This window comes from Schistocerca nitens, chromosome 11 (assembly GCF_023898315.1).
Source record: "Schistocerca nitens isolate TAMUIC-IGC-003100 chromosome 11, iqSchNite1.1, whole genome shotgun sequence".
NCBI classification, from domain to species: domain Eukaryota; kingdom Metazoa; phylum Arthropoda; class Insecta; order Orthoptera; family Acrididae; genus Schistocerca; species Schistocerca nitens.
Genome location: NC_064624.1, coordinates 154,078,279 through 154,101,412, shown reverse-complemented (window position 1 = coordinate 154,101,412; position 23,134 = coordinate 154,078,279). Strand labels below are relative to the sequence as shown.

At 40.1% G+C, this 23,134-nt stretch overlaps 1 protein-coding gene across 1 annotated transcript in view; it reads left to right on the top strand.

Annotated features, from left to right (window-relative positions):
- Window positions 1-23,134, top strand: part of LOC126212813 (something about silencing protein 10) — a 195,196-nt gene that overhangs the window by 119,481 nt on the left and 52,581 nt on the right. Inside the window, exon 6 of the mRNA XM_049940224.1 lies at window positions 18,409-18,526. Within this exon, the coding sequence (XP_049796181.1) occupies window positions 18,409-18,526 (118 nt within the window). The remainder of the gene's footprint in view (window positions 1-18,408; window positions 18,527-23,134) is intronic.

Below are 23,134 nucleotides of genomic sequence, written 5' to 3'. Positions count from 1 at the left end.
GATCAGTTTGGATTCCGTAGAAATGTTGGAACACATGAGGCAATACTAACCTTATTACTTACCTTAGAAGAAAGATTAAGAAAAGGCAAACCTATGTTTCTAGCATTTGTAGACATAGAGAAAGCTTTTGACAATGTTGACAGGAATACTCTCTTTCAAATTCTGAAGGTGGCAGGGGTAAAATATAGGGACCGAAAGGATATTTACAATATGCACAGAAACCAGATGGTAGTTATAAGCGTCGAGGGACATGAAAGGGAAGCAGTGGTTGGGAAGGGAGTGAGACAGGGTTGTAGCCTTCCCCGATCTTATTCAATCTGTACATTGAGCAAGCAGTGAAGGAAACAAAAGAAAAATTCGGAGTAGGTATTTAAATCCATGGAGAAGAAATAAAAACTTTGAGGTTCGCCGATGACATTGTAATTCTGTCAGAGACAGCAAAGGACTTGGAAGAGCAGTTGAACGCAATGGATAGTGTCTTGAAAGGAGGATATAAGATGAACATCAACAAAAGCAAAACGAGGATAATGGAATGTAGTCGAATTAAATCGGGTGATGCTGAGAGTATTAGATTAGGAAATGAGACACTTAAAGTAGTAAAGGAGTTTTGCTATTTGGGGGGCAAAATAACTGATGATGGTCGAAGTAGAGAGGATATAAAATGTAGACCGGCAATGGCAAGGAAAGCGTTTCTGAATAAGAGAAATTTGTTAACATCGAGTATAGATTTAAGTGTCAGGAAGTCATTTCTGAAAGTATTTGTATGGAGTGTGGCCATGTATGGAAGTGAAACATGGACGATAACTAGTTTGGACAAGAAGAGAAAAGAAGCTTTTGAAATGTGGTGCTACAGAAGAATGCTGAAGATTAGATGGGTAGATCACATAACTAATGAGGAGGTATTGAATAGGAATTGGGGAGAAGAGAAGTTTGTGGCACAATGTGACTAGAAGAAGGGACCAGTTGGTAGGACATGTTCTGAGGCATCAAGGGATGACTAATTTAGTATTGGAGGCAGCGTGGAGGGTAAAAATCGTAGAGGGAGACCAAGAGATGAATACACTAAGCAGATTCAGAAGGATGTAGGCTGCAGTAGGTAGTGGGAGATGAAGAAGCTGGCACAGGATAGAGTAGCATGTAGAGCTGCATCAAACCAGTCTCAGGACTGAAGACCACAACAACAACAATTGTAGGCTTTCTTTGAATGACTCTAGAACTGTCACAATAGAATTGTGTTGCCAGTAAAAACATCCACCAATTAACTCGGTTTCACCGAACATGTAAGTTTTAAGGAGATGCTTCGGGAACTCAAATGGGAATCGCTGTAGGGAAGGCGACATTCTTTTTTAGATACACTATTGAGAAAATGTAGAGAACTGGCATTTGGTGAACGATTTTACTGCCGCCAACATACATTGCGCACAAGTAGCACGAAGATACAGTCGTTTTTCCCTCACTGTATTTGCAAGTGAAACAGGAAAGGAAATGACAAGTAGTGGCACAGGTACCGTCCGCCATGCACTGTACGGTGGCTTGTGGAGTATTTATGTAGATGTAGATTTAGATGTAACAGCTTTGGAATGAAACACAACTTATCTTAGTTATACTGTAGCTGAGATTGCTGGCAGTAGTTAACAGAAGACAGCTGACATGACGGTTACTGATATGTACCGATCACATTGTCGGAATGAAGTTCAGCTTATCCTACACACACACACACACACACACACACACACACACACACACACTCATTGCGTCACTTTGGTTACGCGTTGTCACATTCACTGACGCTGGCGCAGCATCAAATTATAGTTAATTAATTGTTGTTTAATACACATTTACTGTTTTGTGGCCGACACAGCCTACGCAGTGTCCTCGGCTGCCCCTGTTCCACCACTGCTCGTGACATTTTCCCCTGCAGTCATATCCCTACGACAAACCTGGATGCACAACTTGTCCCGTTGTCTCCCACTGCCACACGCTTCCTACTCCCATCCAGTCCCAGTGTCTCCCACTGCGTCAAAGGCAGGGCCACCCGTAACAGGAGCTGTGGGTAAAAGTCTATAATAGGGCCAGTGACATAGTTACAAGTTTTGTGCAGGAATATTACCAGCGCTTGCTGTGAGGTGTGTGAGCTGTTTGTGTTAGACAGCCAGTGAGAGAGCAGCAGGCAGACTAAGTGTTTTGATGTGATACATTCAGAAGAAAGGGCTAAACAGCTGTACGTGAGTATTATAAATGTGTTTGCTCCTTATTTGAGTCACAGCTTTTTAAACTGTGCTATTATCTGCACACTATGGACAGCATTAGAACCCATGATATATTCTAAAAAGCAGAGAAATATTTCTCTGCTTTGTGTTGCTACAAAATCGATTTGCATAAGCACACTAAGTGGATCAATTTTTATTTTTGAAATCGCGGGAGGAGGTATGTAGATCACCATTTTTAAATAAATCATATGAGGTGGGTGGATCAATGTGTTTTAATTAAACCGTGGGAGAAGGTGGATGGTTCAATGTTTATTACTGTATTGAATGTGTAATTATTAATAATAAACATTAATCCACCTACCTCCTCCCATTATTGAATTAAAAAACTCCATCACACAAACCTTTCTCTCTTCAAGAGTTTTTTCAACACCACATTTGATACATTTTTGTGTCCCTCCAATGATTCCAAGGGGCAGTGGACAATCTCACTGTGCAGCATTAAATCACTTAAATCAATCCATTTTATAGCACTCACTGCCATAAACACAAAATATTTCTTTCAAAACTCACGCCAAAAAACAGTTAATAAGCCAATGGTTTCAATTTTGGCACTAGAAATACATTGCCTCAGTTCTCGCTTCACATTACTTATGTCAAAGAATCATCCCATCGGCCACGCGAAGCTGACGTGTTGACGACCTAGCAGCAGCATATAAGCACCACCATGACTGCTGCTGGCCTCGATGTAGACTTTCGAGACACTTAAGTCGTAAAATGGAACACCTTCAGCTGTGCTTTCGATGTTACTTATTGTGTAGCTACCAGTTTTGGTGATTCAGTACACCATATTCTGTCATTGGCAGACCTCAAAGTTCTTATTGCTTCTCCCCAAACATAAAACTGCTACTCCAAATTTTCCTTTGGTTTTCTTTACAGCTTACTCAATGTACAGATTGAATAACATTGGCAGTAGATTACAACCCTGTCTCACTCCCTTCCCAACCAGTGCTTCCCTCTTACACCACTTGACTCTTATAACTGCCATCTGGGTGCCATACAAATTGAAAATAGCCTTGCACTCTCTGTATTTTACCCCTGCTAGCTTCAGAATTTCAAAGAGAGTATTCCAGTCAACAATGCCAAAAGCTTACTCTGAAGTCTACAAATACTATAAACATAGGTTTGCCTTTCCTTAACCTATCTTCTATGAGAAGTTGTAGATTCAGGATTGCCTTACATGGTCCCACATTTATCCAGGATCCAAATTAATCTTCCCCAAGGTCAACTTCTGCTAATTTTCCCATACTTCCGTAAATAATTTATGTTAATATTTTGCAACCATGACATATTAAACTGATAGTTCACTAATATTCAACATGTGTTAGCACCTCCTTTCTTTGTAATTGGAATTATTACATCCTTGAAATTTCCTGGCAGATTAAAACTGCGTGCCAGACTGAGATTCAAACTCGGGACCGAGTCTTGGTCCGGAACACAGCTTTAATCTGCCAGGAATTTCATATCAGCGCACAATCTGCTGCAGAGTGAAAATTTCATTCTATTACATCCTTCAAGTCTGAGGGTATTTCACCTGTCTAATACATCTTGCACCCCAAAATGAATTGTTTTGTCATGTGTGGCTCTCCCAAGGCTATCAGTAGTTCTGACATAATGTCGTCTACTCCTGGGGCCTTGTTTCGACTCAGGTCTTTCAGTGCTCTGTCAGATTCTTCCAGCAGTATCTCGTCTCCCATCTCATCTGTATCCACATCCTCTTCCATTTATATAATGTTGCCTTCAAGTTCATCTCCCTTGTATAGACCCTCTATATATCCCTTCCACCTTTCCCTTCTGTGCTTAGGACTGGTTTTCCATCTGAGCTCTTGATATTCATACAGGTGCTTCCCTCTTCTTCAAAGGCCTCTTTAATTTTCCTGTAGACAGTAGTGAAATATGTTTGTAAATCCTTTGTCCCCTAACCATTCCTTCTTAGCCATTTTACACTTCCTTTCTGTTTCATGTTTCACTTGTTTAATTTGATGCATATTTATATTTTTTCCTGTCATCAATTATATTCAATACCTCCTGTGTTATCCAAGCATGTCTACTATGCCTTGACTTGTTACCTATTTGGTCCTCTGCTGCTTTCACTATTTCATCTCTCAAAGCTACCTATTCATCTTCTACTGTATTCCTTTCCCCTGTTCTAGTCAACTAGTCAATCATTGCTAATGCTCCCTCTGAAGCTCTCAACAGCCTCTGGTTCTTTCAACTTAAACAGGTTGCAACTTCAGGTTGAATCTGCAGTTCATAAGTAATAAACTGTGGTCAGGGACCACATCTGCCCCTGGATTCGCATCCTCTCACACACATCCACATCTATACTCTGCAAACCAGCGTGAAGCGCGTGGCAGAGGGTATGTCCCATTGTGCCTGTTATTAGAGTTTCTTCCCATTCCATTCACATGTGGAGTGAGGGCAGAATGATTGCTTGAATGCCTCTGTGTGTGCTGTAATTATTCTAATCTTGTCCTCACGATCCCTTTGTGAGCGAAATGTTGTAGTAATTCCTAGAGTCATCATTTAAAGCCAGTTCTTGAAACTCTGTTAGTAGGCTTTCTCAGGATAGTTTACGTTTGTCTTCAAGAGCTTGCCAGTTCAATTTCTTCAGTATCTCTGCGACCATTTGTGCTGCCCTTCTGTGTATATGTTCAATGTATGTCTCACAATTTAAAATCTGATTCCAAAATCTCTGTCTTATTAATGTATAATCAGTCTGAAACCTTCTAGTGTCTCCAGGTTCTTTCGACGTATACAACCTCCTTTTATGATTCTTAAACCGAGTGTTAACTATGATTAAATTGCACTCTGTGCCAAATTCTACCAGACAGTTTCCTCTTTCATTCCTTTCTCTCAGTCTGTATTCAGCTATTATTTTTCCTTCCCTTCTATTTCCTACTATTGAATTTCAGTCCCTCATCACAATTAAATTTTAATCTCCATTAAGTACGAGGTCTGTTCAAAAAATTCTAGAACTTTGTCCACAAAATTTTTCTGCACTTACAACTTTTACTTATCATGCATAAAATACTCTCTTCAATACTCTCTTCCACAATTGATACACTGCTCTCATTGCCATTTCAACTTCCAGAAGCAGTCTTGGTACGTCCTTTGTTGGATTGCGCAAAACACTGTCTGTAAATTTTATTTTATCTTTTCTATTGTTGCAAATCTTCATTCTTTCACTGAGGTTTTTAACTTAGGAAATAAAACAAATAGTCTGTAGGGTCCATATAGGGCTTAAGGAACATCTCATTCTTATTTGCGCGATCCAAAGGCTCTTCACAGATTGCGTGACGAAGGTCTTTCTGGTCTTGACTTATGAGCCGTGGGACGAACTTGGCGGCAATACGATGAATTCCAAGATCCTGTGTCAGGATTTCATAACGTGATCCAAATGAAATTTTACATTCTTCTGTAATCTCTCGGACAGTCAGTCTTCGATTGGCTCGCACAATTTTGTTGATGTTCCTGACATGACCATTATCGGTAGATGTAGTAGGACGTCCTGAATGAAGGTCATCTTTAACTTCCGTCTGGCCATTTTTAAACTGTGTGAACCATTTGTAATGCTGAGTACAGCTTAAGAACTCATCACTGTAGGCTTCCTGCATCATTTGGCGTGTCTGTGTAAAAGTTTTCTTTAGTTTCACGCAAAATTTAATGCAGACGTATTGCTCCTCTAATTCTGCCATCTCGAAATTTGCAAACTGTGTGACAGAACACTCTGCTCAATAAAGCACTGAACCTCTGGACATGTATTTCTATGTTGTCATTGTGCCTGAGTGCAGTGGGTTATTATTCAGTGTTTTTGTAATGAGTACAAATCCTTAGAGTTGATGATGAAGAGTGTTATTTTTTACCTGAACAGTCAAGTTGGGCAGTCTGAGTCAATAGTGGAGAAAATGTAAAAATTACTGGAATTGAACGTTCAAAACAGGGCAGCTGCTTGAGAACAGGGAGTTTTAGTACAGCACTTAATACCATGGTGGGACATAAAAACAAGTTGAAGTGATGAAAACTTGTGGCCAAAGTATTGTAAAAGAAATAAATGGAGGGTTAACTGTTACTATTACATGTTTCTGTGCATCACGCACCAGTCCAGTAAGTAATTGCCTTTCTCTTGAACATTTTTGGTAGTTATAGTGTTTTCATGTGCATTTTATGGCCGTTACATATCTTTGTGATATCATAGGTCTAACATCAGTTGTCTCGAGAGTATAATGAAAATGAGCCACAGTTCTTGGTCATTCATACTTCCCGATTTCTGAAACTGACTCTCTCGATTTTTGGTTTTCAAAAGTTGGCGGATATGTAGTCTTATAATCTCTCTTTATATACTGATTGTTGCCCTTTCTATGATGACATAAGTTAACAGGCTCAGAGTATTGTTTGTTTTTTGTTGCTGCACCATCAGGCAGAGATGTTTCTATTCTTTACTCATTCATTACTGCAGTGTTGAGCAGAGATTAATTTATCTTTTACTAGGTGTCAGTGAAATTGAGTCTGTAATTTTTGTATAACCATAACTGGCTTTCTGTTAACTAAATTTTGAAAAGTAGGAAGTCTTGTATAAATTAGACCTTTCCGTATTACTGTTTCAGCACTATATTATCTCTGACTGCTACACTTTTCTTAATTATTATGAAACATTTCATTTCACTCAGTATTCTTTTAACTGTTTTTCAAATAAACTTTTCAGGCAATGTATTTTATTTTTTCGAACTCTACCAATAAAATATTTATTTCCTTTCATCGTAACAAGTAAACATTATAATTGACATAAGTGTTTCTGTTGTAATCACCATTACATAGGCTTCGGTAAGTTATCAAACAGACAATATTTTGTTAAAAGATATAGCATGAAGACTGAACATTTCAAAAGTTAAATTTGTGGATGCTCTTCATGTTTTTCGTTTTACAGTTACAGTAATAACTGTCACAGAGCATTAGATCAGAAGGATGGTATCTTCCCAGTCACTGATTATCTGCTAAAGGCATCACTTAAACTGGCACAGTGATCGTCTGCCCCCAGCAAAGTATATGTGGTTGTATTGCCCTGATCCCCACCATTCAACATAAAACAAAAGAGACAAGCATTTTATAGTTATTTCATAAAAACATAATGTGAAAAACTTCTTAATTATATTTTAAAAGAAATGTATATCCTTAAAATGCTCAACTGGCAAAGGCAGCAAATCATGTCACAGTACAAGTCGGGCCACATCACTCGGAGATGGTAGAGAGAGAGAGAGAGAGAGAGAGAGAGAGAGAGAGGGAGAGAGAGAGAGGGAGAGAGAGAGAGAGAGAGAGTGTGTGTGTGTGTGCGTGCGTGCGTGCGTGCGTGCGTGCGTGTGTGTGTCCGTGTGCGTGAAACCTGAAAAATCAGAGAAGTAAGTTATGTGGTATCGTTTCTTCAGTGATGTTATGTAATATGTGTGTGTTTTCTACCTTTGAAAAATGACTTTCTGTGACAGCTTATCCTGCTTGTAAGTGTAATGTACGTCTGCTACACAACGGTTTCTTTGTGTGCCGAATAGCAAGCTATCCTATTTCATATTATTCACCCAGGATTTTCCGTTGTTCAATATGACAGCTATTCGTTCTAAATAACTACTCGGAGGTCAAAAGTATATTACATACCATCACTGAAGAAACGATACCACATAACTTACTTCTCTGATTTTTCAGGTTTTGGCCAGTTGGAATACTTGATTTGGACACCTATTTCAGTGTGGATAATACATTTTCAGTTAATTATAGTTGTAATTAAAATAAATGTAAGTCAGATGAGATTAAATGAAGGTTTAAATTCCATGTAACTGCTAAAGAATAAACTGGAGAATTGGAAGCTCTGTGAGGCATTTTGCGGACAGTGCTGTCGCCTGTAATGATACTTACCAAGCCGGAGGACTGCAGCAAAATGCGGGAAAATCTGCAGAGTGTCAGTGATTGGTGGGGTGGTTGGTGATTGTCAGTCACTTCCAAAACCACTTTAATTAGCTACTTTTGAGTGAGCACTGATTTCTTTCACTGCAAAAAGACTGTCTTGTGAAATGCTGTCAACTGGAGCCTTCACTCGAGAACTGCTTTCCAGTGCAGAAAGATACGTAATGAACGACGACAGTGTGCAGTCCCAGCACGTGCTTTTATATATACTCTCCAAATCAACACTGAGTTATATGAGAACGGACTCTTGAATTGGCTCTACCTTACAACATAGATATACACATAGACTGTGCATGTACCTATCTCTGCTGTGTTAATGTTTAAAACCAACATCTAAGTTGTGTGATGGAGGGCAAAGAGCCGAATTTCTGTCATTACGCAGTGCGTGAATTGGAGCCAACTGTCACAATTTTTCAGATTTATAGCTGAAATTGAGCCCTGATTTTAACAATTGAACAGTTTGTATTTGTATTACGCATGTAGTAACACAGTTGACCTAAATTCCAAAACTCCCAATATTAATATGAGGTTTGTTGTTTTTACATTTGGTCAAGCAAAATAACAACAGCTTGAAACATTGTTTTCACAGTTCTTTCTTTTTGCAAACAACATAATTACAGTTCTTCAGTTAATTACTATTTTTGTTTCACTGTGAGGCATTTAGTTCACCGTTTCTGGAGGAGCGGAAGGGAAATATCAGTTTTGCGGGAAGCATTTCGTTTTCTGATGATTCCTCAACAATATGAGTGAAATGTTTTATTATAATTTTATAAGAAGTGTCATCAATTTCTATCCATAATTCCCAGTTTTTACACAAAATAAATGTTTGTTTTATGATTTTTCTTTATCTAGTACATATACCAAAACAATGTCAAGATAATAAGCATAATATATTAGAAAATGTTGGTTGCACAGAAAACTATAGTAGTGAAATGTTAGAGCGTAGATATTAACATTTATCATCTCAAAATTTTAGTCATTCATACTGTTTTACATCTGAGAACCAACACACATCCTAGCTTTTAACTTGTGGAAATTGCTCTGTAATTATTTTGAAATATGTTTGCTGCATAGCTTTGTATAGCTGTTGCGGTTCAAATTCTCACTTTTCAAGGCAAGGGTCTTAACATTCCCTCGTACTTCGTCAGTTTCATTCGCATCTGCTTCGTGATGGTGTCACTCCATAGCTTCAGGCTAAAAATTCACTGACTTCATAAAAAAAAAAAAAAAATGTGTTCACGAATTTTTTGTGTTTTTAAAACAACTTTACCTGTGCAACTAAATATTACATCATTACCTGTACCTTTCAGTGCAACCAAATATTACTTCATTGCCTGTACCTTTCAGTGCAACCAAATGCTTCACAACATGTTGCCAGAGTAGATAAGAAGCTTTTACTCAAAATACTGCAATTTAGATAAGTTAAATTGTATTCCAGAGGCCGACTCGACTTCAAGTGGATGCCACTACCAATCAGCCAATGCCGTTTTTTGCAGATAGTGGTCAGAAACAGTATGAAAAGCTTGTCAGGATGTTGTGAGGTTGATATGTTTTTCCGTTTCTGAGTTAATCAGTGTTGAAGTTAGTCAACCAGGCCAATGCGCACGGAGATTCGAGTGGCTCACCAGATATAATTAGTATCAATTGCTCTTGCGGTCTACACGATAGCTCATGAGACTGCCCAGGCTTTGGCTCGGCTTTGATCATTACTACTGTTGCATGTCCAATGTTTGTATCACTCTTTTGTTTGGTTTTAGCAAACCAAATAAAGAATACATTTGATGACACTGTCTCTGGCAGGCTGCTACAATTTGCATATGCAGTGGCCTGATTGGCTAAAGTGACATCGAAATAAGTGTCCAAGGAATAGAAAAGCAACTCGAATCACTCAACAGAGGAAAGTCCACTGGACCTGACGGGATACCAATTCGATTCTATGCAGAGTACGCGAATGAACTTGCCCCCCTTCTAACAGCCGTGTACCGCAAGTCTCTAGAGGAACGGAAGGTTCCAAATGATTGGAAAAGAGCACAGGTAGTTCCAGTCTTCAAGAAGGGTCGTCGAGCAGATGCACAAAACTATAGACCTATATCTCTGACGTCGATCTGTTGTAGAATTTTAGAACATGTTTTTTGCTCGCGTATCATGTCATTTTTGGAAACCCAGAATCTACTCTGTAGGAATCAACATGGAGTCTGGAAACAGCGATCGTGTGAGACCCAACTCACTTTATTTGTTCATGAGACCCAGAAAATATTAGATACAGGCTCCCAGGTAGATGCTATTTTCCTTGACTTCCGGAAGGCGTTCGATACAGTTCCGCACTGTCACCTGATAAACAAAGTAAGAGTGTACGGAATATCAGACCAGCTGTGTGGCTGGATTGAAGAGTTTTTAGCAAACAGAACACAGCATGTTGTTATCAATGGAGAGACGTCTACAGACATTAAAGTAACCTCTGGCGTGCCACAGGGGAGTGTTATGGGACCATTGCTTTTCACAATATATATAAATGACCTAGTAGATAGTGTCGGAAGTTCCATGCGGCTTTTCGCGGATGAAGCTGTAGTATACAGAGAAGTTGCAGCATTAGAAAATTGTAGCGAAATGCAGGAAGATCTGCAGCGGATAGGCACTTGGTGCAGGGAGTGGCAGCTGACCCTTAACATAGACAAATGTAATGTATTGCGAATACATAGAAAGAAGGATCCTGTATTGTATGATTATATGATAGCGGAACAAACACTGGTAGCAATTACTTCTGTAAAATATCTGGGAGTATGTGTGCAGAACAATTTGAAGTGGAATGATCATATAAAATTAATTGTTGGTAAGGCGGGTACTAGGTTGAGATTCATTGGGAGAGTCCTTAGAAAATGTAGTCCATCAACAAAGGAGGTGGCTTACAAAACTCTCGTTCGACCTATACTTGAGTATTGCTCATCAGCGTGGGATCCATACCAGATCGGGTTGACAGAGGAGATAGAGAGGATCCAAAGAAGAGCGGCGCGTTTCGTCACAGGGTTATTTGGTAACCGTGATAGCGTTATGGAGATGTTTATCAAACTCAAGTGGCGGACTCTGCAAGAGAGGCGCTCTGCATCGCGGTGTAGCTTGCTCGCCAGGTTGCGAGAGGGTACGTTTCTGGATGAGGTATCGAATATATTGCTTCCCCCTACTTATACCTCCCGAAGATATCATGAATGTAAAATTAGAGAGATTCGAGCGCGCACGGAGGCTTTCAGACGGTCGTTCTTCCCGCGAACCGTATGCGACTGGAACAGAAAAGGGAGGTAATGACAGTGGCACGTAAAGTGCCCTCCGCCACACACCGTTGGGTGGCTTGCGGAGTATAAATGTAGATGTAGATGTAGACTGCTAATTCTCTCGGAAATGGTGCAATGTATTGATTTTTTTCTTAACAAATGCACACATCAAAAAAAGTTTTACAAAACCCCAGTTCCCAGAACTCTTGAAGATAGACATTAACTGTAGATATTGTATCACAGATACAGATACAGTCACTAAACCCACCCAAAGATGTAAACAACTGTGCACTAGCAGTGCTTATTACATGGAGGGTGTCCAACAGCCAACCAGTTCCAGTCATTCCACGAGGAAGGAGGTACACGGCTCATGTTGTCTGTAGTTCAACCGTGCCTAGACGGTCAATACCGTGGTTCGATCGCATCTGCATTGTTACTTTGTGCCAGGAAGGGCTCTCAACAAGGGAAGTGTCCAGGCGTCTCAGAGTGAACCAAAGCGATGTTGTTCGGACATGAAGGAGATACAGAGAGACAGGAACTGTCGATGACATGCCTCCCTCAGGCTGCCCGAGGGCTACTATTGCAGTGTATGACTACTACCTACAGATTATGGCTTGGAGGAATCCTGACAGCAATGCCACCATGTTGAATAATGCTTTTTGTGCAGTCACAGGACGTCGTGTTACGACTCAAACTGTGCGCAAGAGGCTGCGCGATGCGCAACTTCACTTCAGACGCCCATGGTGAGGTCCATCTTTGCAACCATGACACCGTGCAGCGTGGTACAGATGGGCCCAACAACATGCCGAATGGACCACTCGGGATTGGCATCACATTCTCTTCACCGACTAGTGGCGCATATGCCTTCAACCTGACAATCGTTGGAGATTTGTTTGGAGGGAACCCAGTCAGGCCGAATGCCTTAGACACACTGTCTAGCGAGTGCAGCAAGATGGAGGTTCCCTGCTGTTTTGTGGTGGCATTGTGTGGGGCCGACGTACGCCACTGGTGGTCACGGAAGGCACTGTATTGTCTGAACGATACGTGAATGCCATCCTCTGACCGACAGTGCAACCATATCGGCAGCATATTGGCAAAGCATTTGTCTTCACGGACGACAATTCACACGCCAGTCGTGCACATCTTGTGAATGACTTCCTTCAGGATAACGACATTGCTCGACTAGAGTGGCCAGCATGTTCTCCAGGCATGAACCCTAATGAACATGTCTGGGATGGATTGAAAACGGCTGTTTAAGGACAATGTGTCCCACCAACCACTCTGAGGGATCTACACTGAATCACCGTTGAGGAGTGGGACAATCAGGACCAACAGTGCTTGATGAACTTGTGGATAGTATGCCACAATGAATACAGGCATGCATCAGTGCAAGAGGACGTGCTACTGGGTATTAAGAGGTCTGGACCACCACTTCTGAAGGTATCGCTGTATGGTGGTACAACATGCAATATGTGGTTTTCATGAGCAATAAAAAGGGCAGAAATGATGTTGATCTCTATTCCAATTTTCTGTATAGGTTGTAGTGGTTAAAAAAAAAGAAAAAGAGAAGAAAAGGTTGAAAATGTGGGAAGAAATGGTGAATAAAAAGGGGGTTTTAAAATCGTTAATGACCGTGAAAAAGGGAAAGAATGAAATGCAAATGGGACTTCGTATTACAGAAAAGTTATCGGACTTCGTGACTTGGAAAAGCTATTGTTGGGGTGGTCCTTGTGGCGTTTCTGAGCAAAAGTCAAACCAATTTCCACTGCAAAAATTATTTGAAAAAGAACAGAGAATAACAAAATGTGATTAACAGGGGGAAATGGCATAGATAAGAGTTCATCCTTTACCATGTTAACATGTCTTCTTTTGTGCGGCGTCCAGGTCTTCAAAAATCTCCTACTTCGTTTCTGCGTGAAAAGTAGTAGCTGCTCTGAAATCTTGCAATCGTCCAGGAATCACTAATTTATACAAATCAAAATCGTCTTGAGATTAAATGCAATGTATTTTATGTTGCTGCTTCCATCCTCTGAATTTCATACAAATTTCCACAATACGTCTGCACATCAATAAGTTGTTTTTCATCTTAATCAAACCAAGACTGGCTAATAAGTTTTTACGTCTGCATTAAGCTTCCGCTCTCGAGAGACAAAAGACGGATAGCAAACAAAAAGAGTTACATTTTTAGTACTTTCCTTTTCTTATATATTTTCTGTGCCGTCGAGCGCTCATACAACTGCGGTGGTATAATTTATATCTGAGGGAACGAGTGTAGCGTGGCGAAATTCAAAGTCCCGCTACAAGGTTCCTGAACTCTTGGAACCGAGGTGATACAAAACTTTTTTTGATGTGTGTATTTTTTAGCACAACATATCCTGCACACCTTTACAAGCTTTGTAATCTGTTTCTGACCATGCTGTATAATAATGTCATGCATTGCCTATACCATCTGCAGTTCGAGGTTTATGTGGTATTATTTCATCATTGACAGTACATTAAAATCTTTCCGAATGTGTGCACACAAATAATAAACATCAGTCTTCTGTATTAATGAAATGCAAAAACATGTACAGGTATCAGTACATCACCCGAAATATGTAAACAAAGTTAAGAATAGAAAATATGTAAACTGGATTATCGTTAATATTAAGAAAAGGGTGGAAAGGATAGATTGCTGCTACTCACTGTAAAGATAACATGTTGAGTTGCAGACAGGCACAATGAAAAGACAATTACACATTATATCTTTTGGCCAAAAGCCTTGTTCAGCAAACAAGACACACACCCACACAAGGCAGCACACCTCACGCACACGGCTGCTACCTCTGAGAGCTGCCAGTGTTTAGCCGTAATGGAATCACAGTCTAACTCAGACAGTCGTGACAGTCTCTGCTGAGAATGTTGTTATCGTTTGAGAGCTGGAGTGGCTCTAGCACTCCAAACAGCAAGAAAGCAGTCAGTCACATGCATCGTAAGGATAATGTGTGTTATATTATTTTTCTACTTAATTGATGAAATAGTTATTATATTTTTACATTCCGTGCATTAGTAAATTACCAAGAGATGTAAATTATAGTGAAATGAAAGTGAAACAAGCCAAATCTCATTGATTCCATGACATAAGCTACGACTTATTCAGGACAAAATACTTTCAAATATGTGCACAATTGGAGCTTACTCAGCTGAAAGCAACAGAAAATGAATACATATTTCACACGTGAGAATTATATATTCTGTTGCTACTATGACAGGCACTTTCCTTGACATGTAAAAATTTTGTGTAGAGTCAAATCATTCGTCCATTATTACGCTTCACTAAACTTTCAAATACACAATTATTTTTGTAAATGTACTTTTGCTTCAGAAGCAGATGTGTTGAAGATTCTTGCAGTTTTTTGCTCCAGTTTAGGAACAATTTACTCTGTGTTGGGAAACAGTATTATTGATTTTGACATTTTATCATGTTTGTATGGTTCTCCCTTCCTCTGCAGGTGTGGTAGCTTATTTTGTACATTAAATAGTGTTGGTATTACATTCCATACAAATTTCCCACTTTCCATAGTCAATGATACGGCTGGAAGTGTAGCAAACAAAACTTTGCGTTGTCGAGTAGGTATGTGGTGTCTTCCTGCAAAAGGTCAGTTCATCAGGTGTTTGCTAGAAATGTTTTGTTCTTAAAAGAAAATGGCACTCTTCAGTAAATATTTGTATCCTACAAGAGAATTGTAAATAAATTGTTCTGTAACCTACCGTTTCATGCCTCCCAGGGCCCTCGGGAAACTAAAGAAAGACAATTTTTCTCGCACTACATATGCTCCCTGTTGTAAAAGTTAAGTTACAAATCAATATAAACCGTGCCATTAGCACTCATCCGATACCATATTGAGAAGTGTAGCTTGCTTGCCTCTTGGCGTGCTGCTGTCACAGTGGGTAACAAAACCAGCTGGAGCGTTGCGACTGTCATGGTAGACTCTGGCAGAATGGTGCAAACAATTTGGTGAGGCAGCACAGACACGGGTGATGCCAATCGGGAAGGAAGGCCATCAACATTGACCGTGGACAACAATATCTAGGCAACTGAGGAACTTATTCACAACAATCTCACATTTTTTAATGATCAGGACAATCAAATAATGGTTCTCAAACAACTCCGTGACCGATGAGCAAATTTCTGTCATCGAGGAACTGAATGATTAGTAGAAAATTCTGACTGTTGATTACAGAGATTGGTGCTGTTGTTGAAAGATAGTGTCACGTATCTGTGTCACTTTAAAATGTAGTACAGTATTCAGTAAAAGTTACATACCGTATTTACTCGAATCTAAGCCGCACCTGAAAAATGAGACTCGAAATCAAGGGAAAGAAAATTTCCCGAATCTAAGCCGCACCTGAAATTTGAGACTCGAAATTCAAGGGGAGAGAAAAGTTTTAGGCCGCACCTCCCAATCAAAACAATGTTGGTCCATTGTAATATGAGACACAATTTAGGTCGAATGAATGACGATACATCTACAGTAGTTTGGTTCGAGTCGTAAGCTTAGCAGTTAAGCTTTACCAGGTAGCCATTGCTATGTGTCAGGCACACTCCGTCCGTATTTATATGGGTACCCTTCCTTTTTCACGTGATTCATCTGGTTTGAATTGACTGCTTATTTTTCTTTGATCTGATAAGTGCCGTTCTCTTTGTTACAGGTGTTTACGTCACTCTACGCTGAAAATGCATTACTGTACTGTGTCATGATGTTTGTTGCGTTCTGATAATGACTGTTTATGGCCTGTCACCGCTCGCGACATGGCTTGCTTTTGTGTGCGCTACCACCACTTACAATTCAAAAAAAAAAGAAAAAAAAGAGAGAGAGGAATCGTCTCATTAGCGAAACAGTGGCAAGAGACTGCTATTTGTTGTTACTTATACTGCTGCTTTCTTTGATAATGATCAACAAGAACCAAATAATAGACTGCGTATGATAGAAGATGTTCTGAGCAAGAGTTTAGCAAAAATTTTTCTGCATTTGAAAATCTTTGCAGACGCCTCTTTAGTACATTACATTCTGCACAGAAATTAGAGTCATCCTAGATTTAAAAATCTAGTCAATTGCCGTGCTTCATTTCTGACTGTATCACTATTAGGCATAAGAATAATACGAATATAAACATGACATGACATGATATGTATATTCTTCCGCATTTGCTGTTGTCTCACTCTAGTTTCGTAATTTATTAGGCATACAGGATTTAAATGAGATAGCAGCAAACACGAAAGAATACATGGCAAAATGTTTATATTCATATTATTCTTATGGTGAAGAGAATACTGCATGTGATTCACAATTCATAGAAGTTTCTATTAGCAACCATCTCTTCTCACAGGTAGGAAAAAATTCAGAATATAAGAGTTGGCCATATTGACAAACATCCCAAACAGTCTTGCCAGTCGGATTTTTGTAGTACATTGAAATGCTGCTACATTTGAAGATGAACAATACAGATTTGTATTTACTTCGTTGGATAATGAAAGAAAATGCAGTGCTCGAAACTCGGGGCAGAGAAACAAAGCTCGTCTTCCACTTTTTTTTTTTAATTTGTTTACTGACGCAGAGGTTTTGGCGCCAGTATTTATCATTGTGCCTGCAAAGCATGCCTGTGTAGTGCTACATATACATTAGTTGTGGCGGCACCTACCAACATTTTTCAGAACTTCCACTTACTTTGCACTCGATTCTAATCCGCAGGCGGTTTTTTGGATTACAAGAACCGGTAAAAAGTGCGGCTTAGATTCGAGTAAATACGGTAGCCTGCTATAATAATGAGTAACTTACTTTTTGAAGTCCCTTCATACATGAAACTCACACTTGGAATAAGTACATTGTGGGGTTGTTGTAATTTAACCTCCTCCACCCCTACTCCCCCCCCCCCCCCCCCCAAACAAAAGGAAGAAAATTTAATTAACATGTAAAATGTTACATGGCATTATGAAAATTAAAAAGACCCACCATATTTATTGAAGTCAACTATTCACTATCATAAGAATTTATTTTATTAATTTTAACTCTCTTGTGACATAAGAAACATGGTCAAATAACATTTACACTTAAGAGACTGTAACTTGATGTAGAATCATAATGATTGTGAATTATAATTTAGTTATTTTTGGAAGCAAGCAGAAATTTATAAATATTTGCTAATTTTTCAATGTTTTGTTTAAATTATATTTTGATTTTGGCTAAACAAGCCTGTAGGTGCAAAAGGTAACTCAAAATGGATGGAGTCCTGGCAGGGCAAGAAATGAGGCTTTTGACAAAAGTAGCAAATCCTGTTGGTAATTTTTGCTGTTTTCAGTTGCATTATCTTCCAACATTTGTTTGAATGGAACTGTGCCACAATTGCATCAGAAAACATAGTGACAGGAGAATAATAAGAATCAGCAGTCTTAAACACATAGCGTTTGAAAATTACTGTTGAGGCATTTCTGTGAGCCAATTTTCGGCACTTTCTTCTTATTCAGCAATTAGTCTCCTTCCCATGAATCTTGGATTTAACGTATGAGCAAGACAGTGGGAGTGTTCTAGCGCTTGTTCCTTTCATTTCTTATTATTTTCTTATAGAGTTACATATCAGGACTTTCTGAATGATCGATTCATAGTTCAACAACATGTGCAATACTTGTGCTGTCTGCTTGAAGAAGAATTTCTCAGTCTTCTCCATTAATAGAGAGGTTGCAGAAATGTTTTACTGTTTACAATAAATTAATCATAAGAATTTAAATTCAACAGTTTAATTGTCAATACAGGAAAAAAAAACAATAAAAAACCCAAATAACAACACAATTTAATGCACTTCAATGTTTTTCTCCACCCCAATACATTTTGCTTGACAAATACAATAAATAATTTATGCACGGACTTGGTGGTCTTTTGTTACAGAGAAAATGGCTGTCCTGAAAGATGAGTTAGAGCCAGTGATGGCTCTTATCAAGGCACAGAAAATCCCAGACTGCCCCGCTGCCAAATTTGTCAGCACCGTGTATCATCTTGTACTCAAGTAAGGGAATAATTGCAAGCAACTATCTAAAATGTAGCTGCAGCTGTTCTCAGATAGAATATATCGATTTTAGCATTTTAAGCTGATAATTCTGTGCTTGCACACATCCTACTGGTGGTAGCTTACATAGATGCTACAGGAATGTGATGTTTTATTGAAATAGCTCTAGTGAAGGAATCATTAGTGGAAAATTCATGACATTTTCTTGGATTGTGATAATACACCTTTGTTACATTAAGAACACACAGATCATTTAAAGTCCATTTTCAGTGTGATATGCTTTATATTAAGGAATGAGACCTTGGAAGTAATGCAAGGTGATTAAAAAAAACATATTTCATTTATTTATTACAGAGAAAGTATGAAAGATAGAAACACATTGCACATGTCACTGGATAGAGGAAGTTTCAAAGTTTTATGTCTGCACAGACGCTATACTGTATGCTCGACAAGAACACCGTGTGTTCCTCAAGAAACATTGAAACAGTAGGCTATTTCATTCCACACATTAATTGACATGTCCCTTTTTATTGAAATGACAGCTTCAGCAGTTTGATTTCCCAACTGTTGTTGAGTAGCTGCTATGGGTGGGATAAAGACTGTCTTTGATATACACCCACAAAAAAAGTTGTGAGGTGTGAGGTCTGGTGATCTGTGAGGCCAAAACCAGTGAACAGGGTCTTGTTGTCCACCTCGCCCAACCCAAGGCTGTAGGATGGTGATGTTAAGAAAAAGCTGCACCTCAAGGTAAAATTGAGGCAGGGCACTGTCATCTATAAGAATTAAATCACTGGAATGTTTGTGGAGTTGACAACCAATTTTGCAGAATGTTGAGTTATGACATTCCTGTCACATTTTCCTCCATTTTATGAGCAGAAATGGCACAAAACAATTCATTTTTGGCGAATCTCTTTCATCTTTGATGACAATGCCAGGAGGTTGTGACCCCCAAATTCGTACATTATGGCCCTTTGCTTTACCCAATAGACGAAATGTCAATTTGTGTGAAGAGGTGAATTTTGATGGCCTCGCGTGTTTTGGACTCTGTTTCTAGCCAGTTGTTCACTGTGTGAACTTAGTCATTACAGGTCTCTGTGAACTACCATTTGTTCCACCGGTCACTGCATCATTACGGGCTCAGTGATACTCAACTTTGCTAACCAAACTGAGAAGGATAGTGAAATCTAATATTTGTGGCCAGACCAAGTCCTACACAGCGTTTCTGCTCTGTCGCTCGGGCACTGCACGGTTCTGACTGTAATAGTGGTCGGGTAACTAGAAACGCAAAGTGCCATATGGGCACACAGCCTGGCTGAGCACTTCTTACCAGGGTGGGGGTGAGGGTGTATGTAAGCAGGCACGTGTTGCCACCTGGTAGAGGAGTGGCCGCCTCTTCTCACGACAGAGGGATAGAGACACAATTAAAATCACTCAAAAGAGGAAATGCCGCTGGACCTGATGGGATACCAGTTCGATTTTACACAGAGTACGCGAAGGAACTTGCCCCCCTTCTTGCAGCGGTGTACCGTAGGTCTCTAGAAGAGCGTAGCATTCCAAAGGATTGGAAAGGGTACAGGTCATCCCCGTTTTCAAGAAGGGACGTCGAACAGATGTGCAGAACTATAGACCTATATCTCTGACGTCGATCAGTTGTAGAATTTTGGAACACGTATTATGTTCGAGTATAATGACTTTTCTGGAGACTAGAAATCTACTCTGTAGGAATCAGCGCGGGTTTAGAAAAAGACGATCGTGTGAAACCCAGCTCGCGCTATTCGTCCACGAGACTCACAGGACCATAGACACGGGTTCCCAGGTAGATGCAGTGTTTCTCGACTTCCGCAAGGCGTTCGATACAGTTCCCCACAGTCGTTTAATGAACAAAGTAAGAGCATATGGACTATCAGACCACTTGTGTGATTGGATTGAGGAGTTCCTAGATAACAGGATGCAGCATGTCATTCTCAATGGAGAGAAGTCTTCCGAAGTAAGAATGATTTCAGGTGTGCCGCAGGGGAGTGTCGTAGGACCGTTGCTATTCACAATATACATATATGACCTTGTGGATGACATCGGAAGTTCACTGAGGCTCTTTGCGGATGATGCTGTGGTATATCGAGAGGTTGTAACAATGGAAAATTGTACTGAAATGCAGGAGGATCTGCAGCGAATTGACACATGGTGCAGGGAATCGCAATTGTATTTCAATGTAGACAAGTGTAATGTGCTGCGAATACATAAAAAGAAAGATCCTTTATCATTTAGCTACAATATAGCAGGTCAGCAACTGGAAGCAGTTAATTCCATAAATTATCTGGGAGTAGGCATTAGGAGCGATTTAAAATGGAATGATCATATAAAGTTGATTGTCGGTAATGCCAGCCTGAGATTCATTGGAAGAATCCTAAGGAAATGCAATCTGAAAATAAAGGAAGTAGGTTACAGTACACTTGTTCACCCACTGCTTGAATAATGCTCAGCAGTGTGGGACCCGTACCAGATAGGGTTGATAGAAGAGATAGAGAAGATCCAACGGAGAGCAGCGCGCTTCGTTACAGGATCATTTAGTAATCGCGAAAGCGTTACGGAGATGATAGATAAACTCCAGTGGAAGACTCTGCAGGAGAGACGCTCAGTAGCTCGGTACGGGCTTTTGTTGAAGTTTCGAGAACATACCTTCACCGAGGAGTTGAGCAGTATATTGCTCCCTCCTCCGTATATCTCGCGAAGAGACCATGACAGTAACATCAGAGAGATTAGAGTCCACACAGAGGCATACCGACAGTCCTCCTTTCCACGAACAATACGAGACTGGAATAGCAGGGAGAACCGATAGAGGAACTCAAAGCACCCTTCGCCACACACCGTCAGGTGGCTTGCGGGGTATGGATGTAGATGTAGATGTAGATGTAGATGTAGATGTGATTGCTGGGTGAATGCTTTACTTACAGAAGTACATCCTTCATCATATAGAAATTCACACACATACGACACATCAGTTTATGTTAAATCCTAATGTATTATGGGACATTAAACAGAAATGTGATCAAAAGGTTTCTGTTTGAAGGCCACACAGTTAGTTGGTTGAGGGGAGCAAACAGTGAGGTCATCAGTCCCACCAAATGAGGGAAGAATGGGGAAGGAAATCGGCCATGCCCTTTCAAAGGAATCATCCCGGCATTTGCCTGAAGTGATTTAGGAAAATCACGGAAAACATGTATCAGGATGGCCAGATGTGGGTTTGAACCATTGTCCACCCAAATACGAGTCTAGTATGCTAACCGTTGCGCAACCTTACTCGGTCCGTACAGTCTAGAATTGGTACGCCAGTCAGGCAAAATTGCCACGAGCATCGAGGCAACCGTCCCTCCGATGCATCAGGGTAAAATACTCGTCTGTTAGAACACCGTGTCCTGCTGTGTGAAGACGTCCGCAGCTGCCTGCTGGACATCCTCGTCTGACAGGAAGCGTCAAATCTTCGAGATCTTTTGTGAGAGACCGAAGGCTCGTAATTGTACGGGGAGACGTCAGGACTATCGTGTGAGGGCTCAAGCATCTCCGACTTCTGCAAGGTGACATTTGTGATACGGGGAACATGCAGTACTGTGAAGCAGCCACACCCCTTGTCACAGTTATCACACTTTTTGACAGACGTGCTGCTTCATACACATTCTTCATTCTCCTGTGGACACGTACTGGTGTTTGTTGTTCACTAGCCGAGAAAAAAAGAACAGCGTGTTGGTCCTGTGTGGTTGCATTCGGTAATAATGTCTCCGTAGCTCTCATTTCCACATTTACCACGTGCACATTGGAAACAAATGAATCTCACACTAAGCCATTGCGTACATGTCAACGGTTACATACCCACTTCAGAGTCGTGCTACATTGCATATATGCTGCAGCAGCACCCTTAAATGGAAACTTTTTGATCACTGCTTATACTTAAATATGCAGCAGTGCTCTAACAGTTTAGCAACACAAAATTGTTGAGGCTTTCGTGGCCACTTGTTGACAAACTGCCTATTGGCTTCTGTCTCGGGTTCTTCGGCCGACGTTCATCTAATGATTTTTCTGACGTTTCGCCAGCACGAGTGGCTGGCATTGTCAAAGCTTCACCCTCCATTGCCGGTTCACCGACCGGCAATGGAGGGTGAAGCTTTGACAATGCCAGCCACTCGTGCTGGCGAAACGTCAGAAAAATCATTAGATGAACGTCGGCCGAAGAACCCGAGACAGAAGCCAATAGGCAGTTTGTCAGTTTAGCAACATTTGCCACAAAGATGAAATATGACATAATCACAGTGAAATACACAGCAACTGAATGTTAACATCTGTAGAATTCATAACAATCTGTGATTGCAAAATTCCTGTCGCACTATTTTATGACAGTTTCGAGCTATGTGCTCGTAAACAGATGTGTCTGTCTCCCTAAACTAGTAAATTAAATGTAAAATACTTGTGGCTGAGAGAGGCACAGTCAAAATGTTTCACATAATAACACTGTCATAAATGCTTAAAAATTTTTGGAAGTCCCTAATACTCTCCTTATAAAACACTGGGTGAATATAATCTTGGCAATTTGCACTCCATTTCAAATGAAAGCTAGTT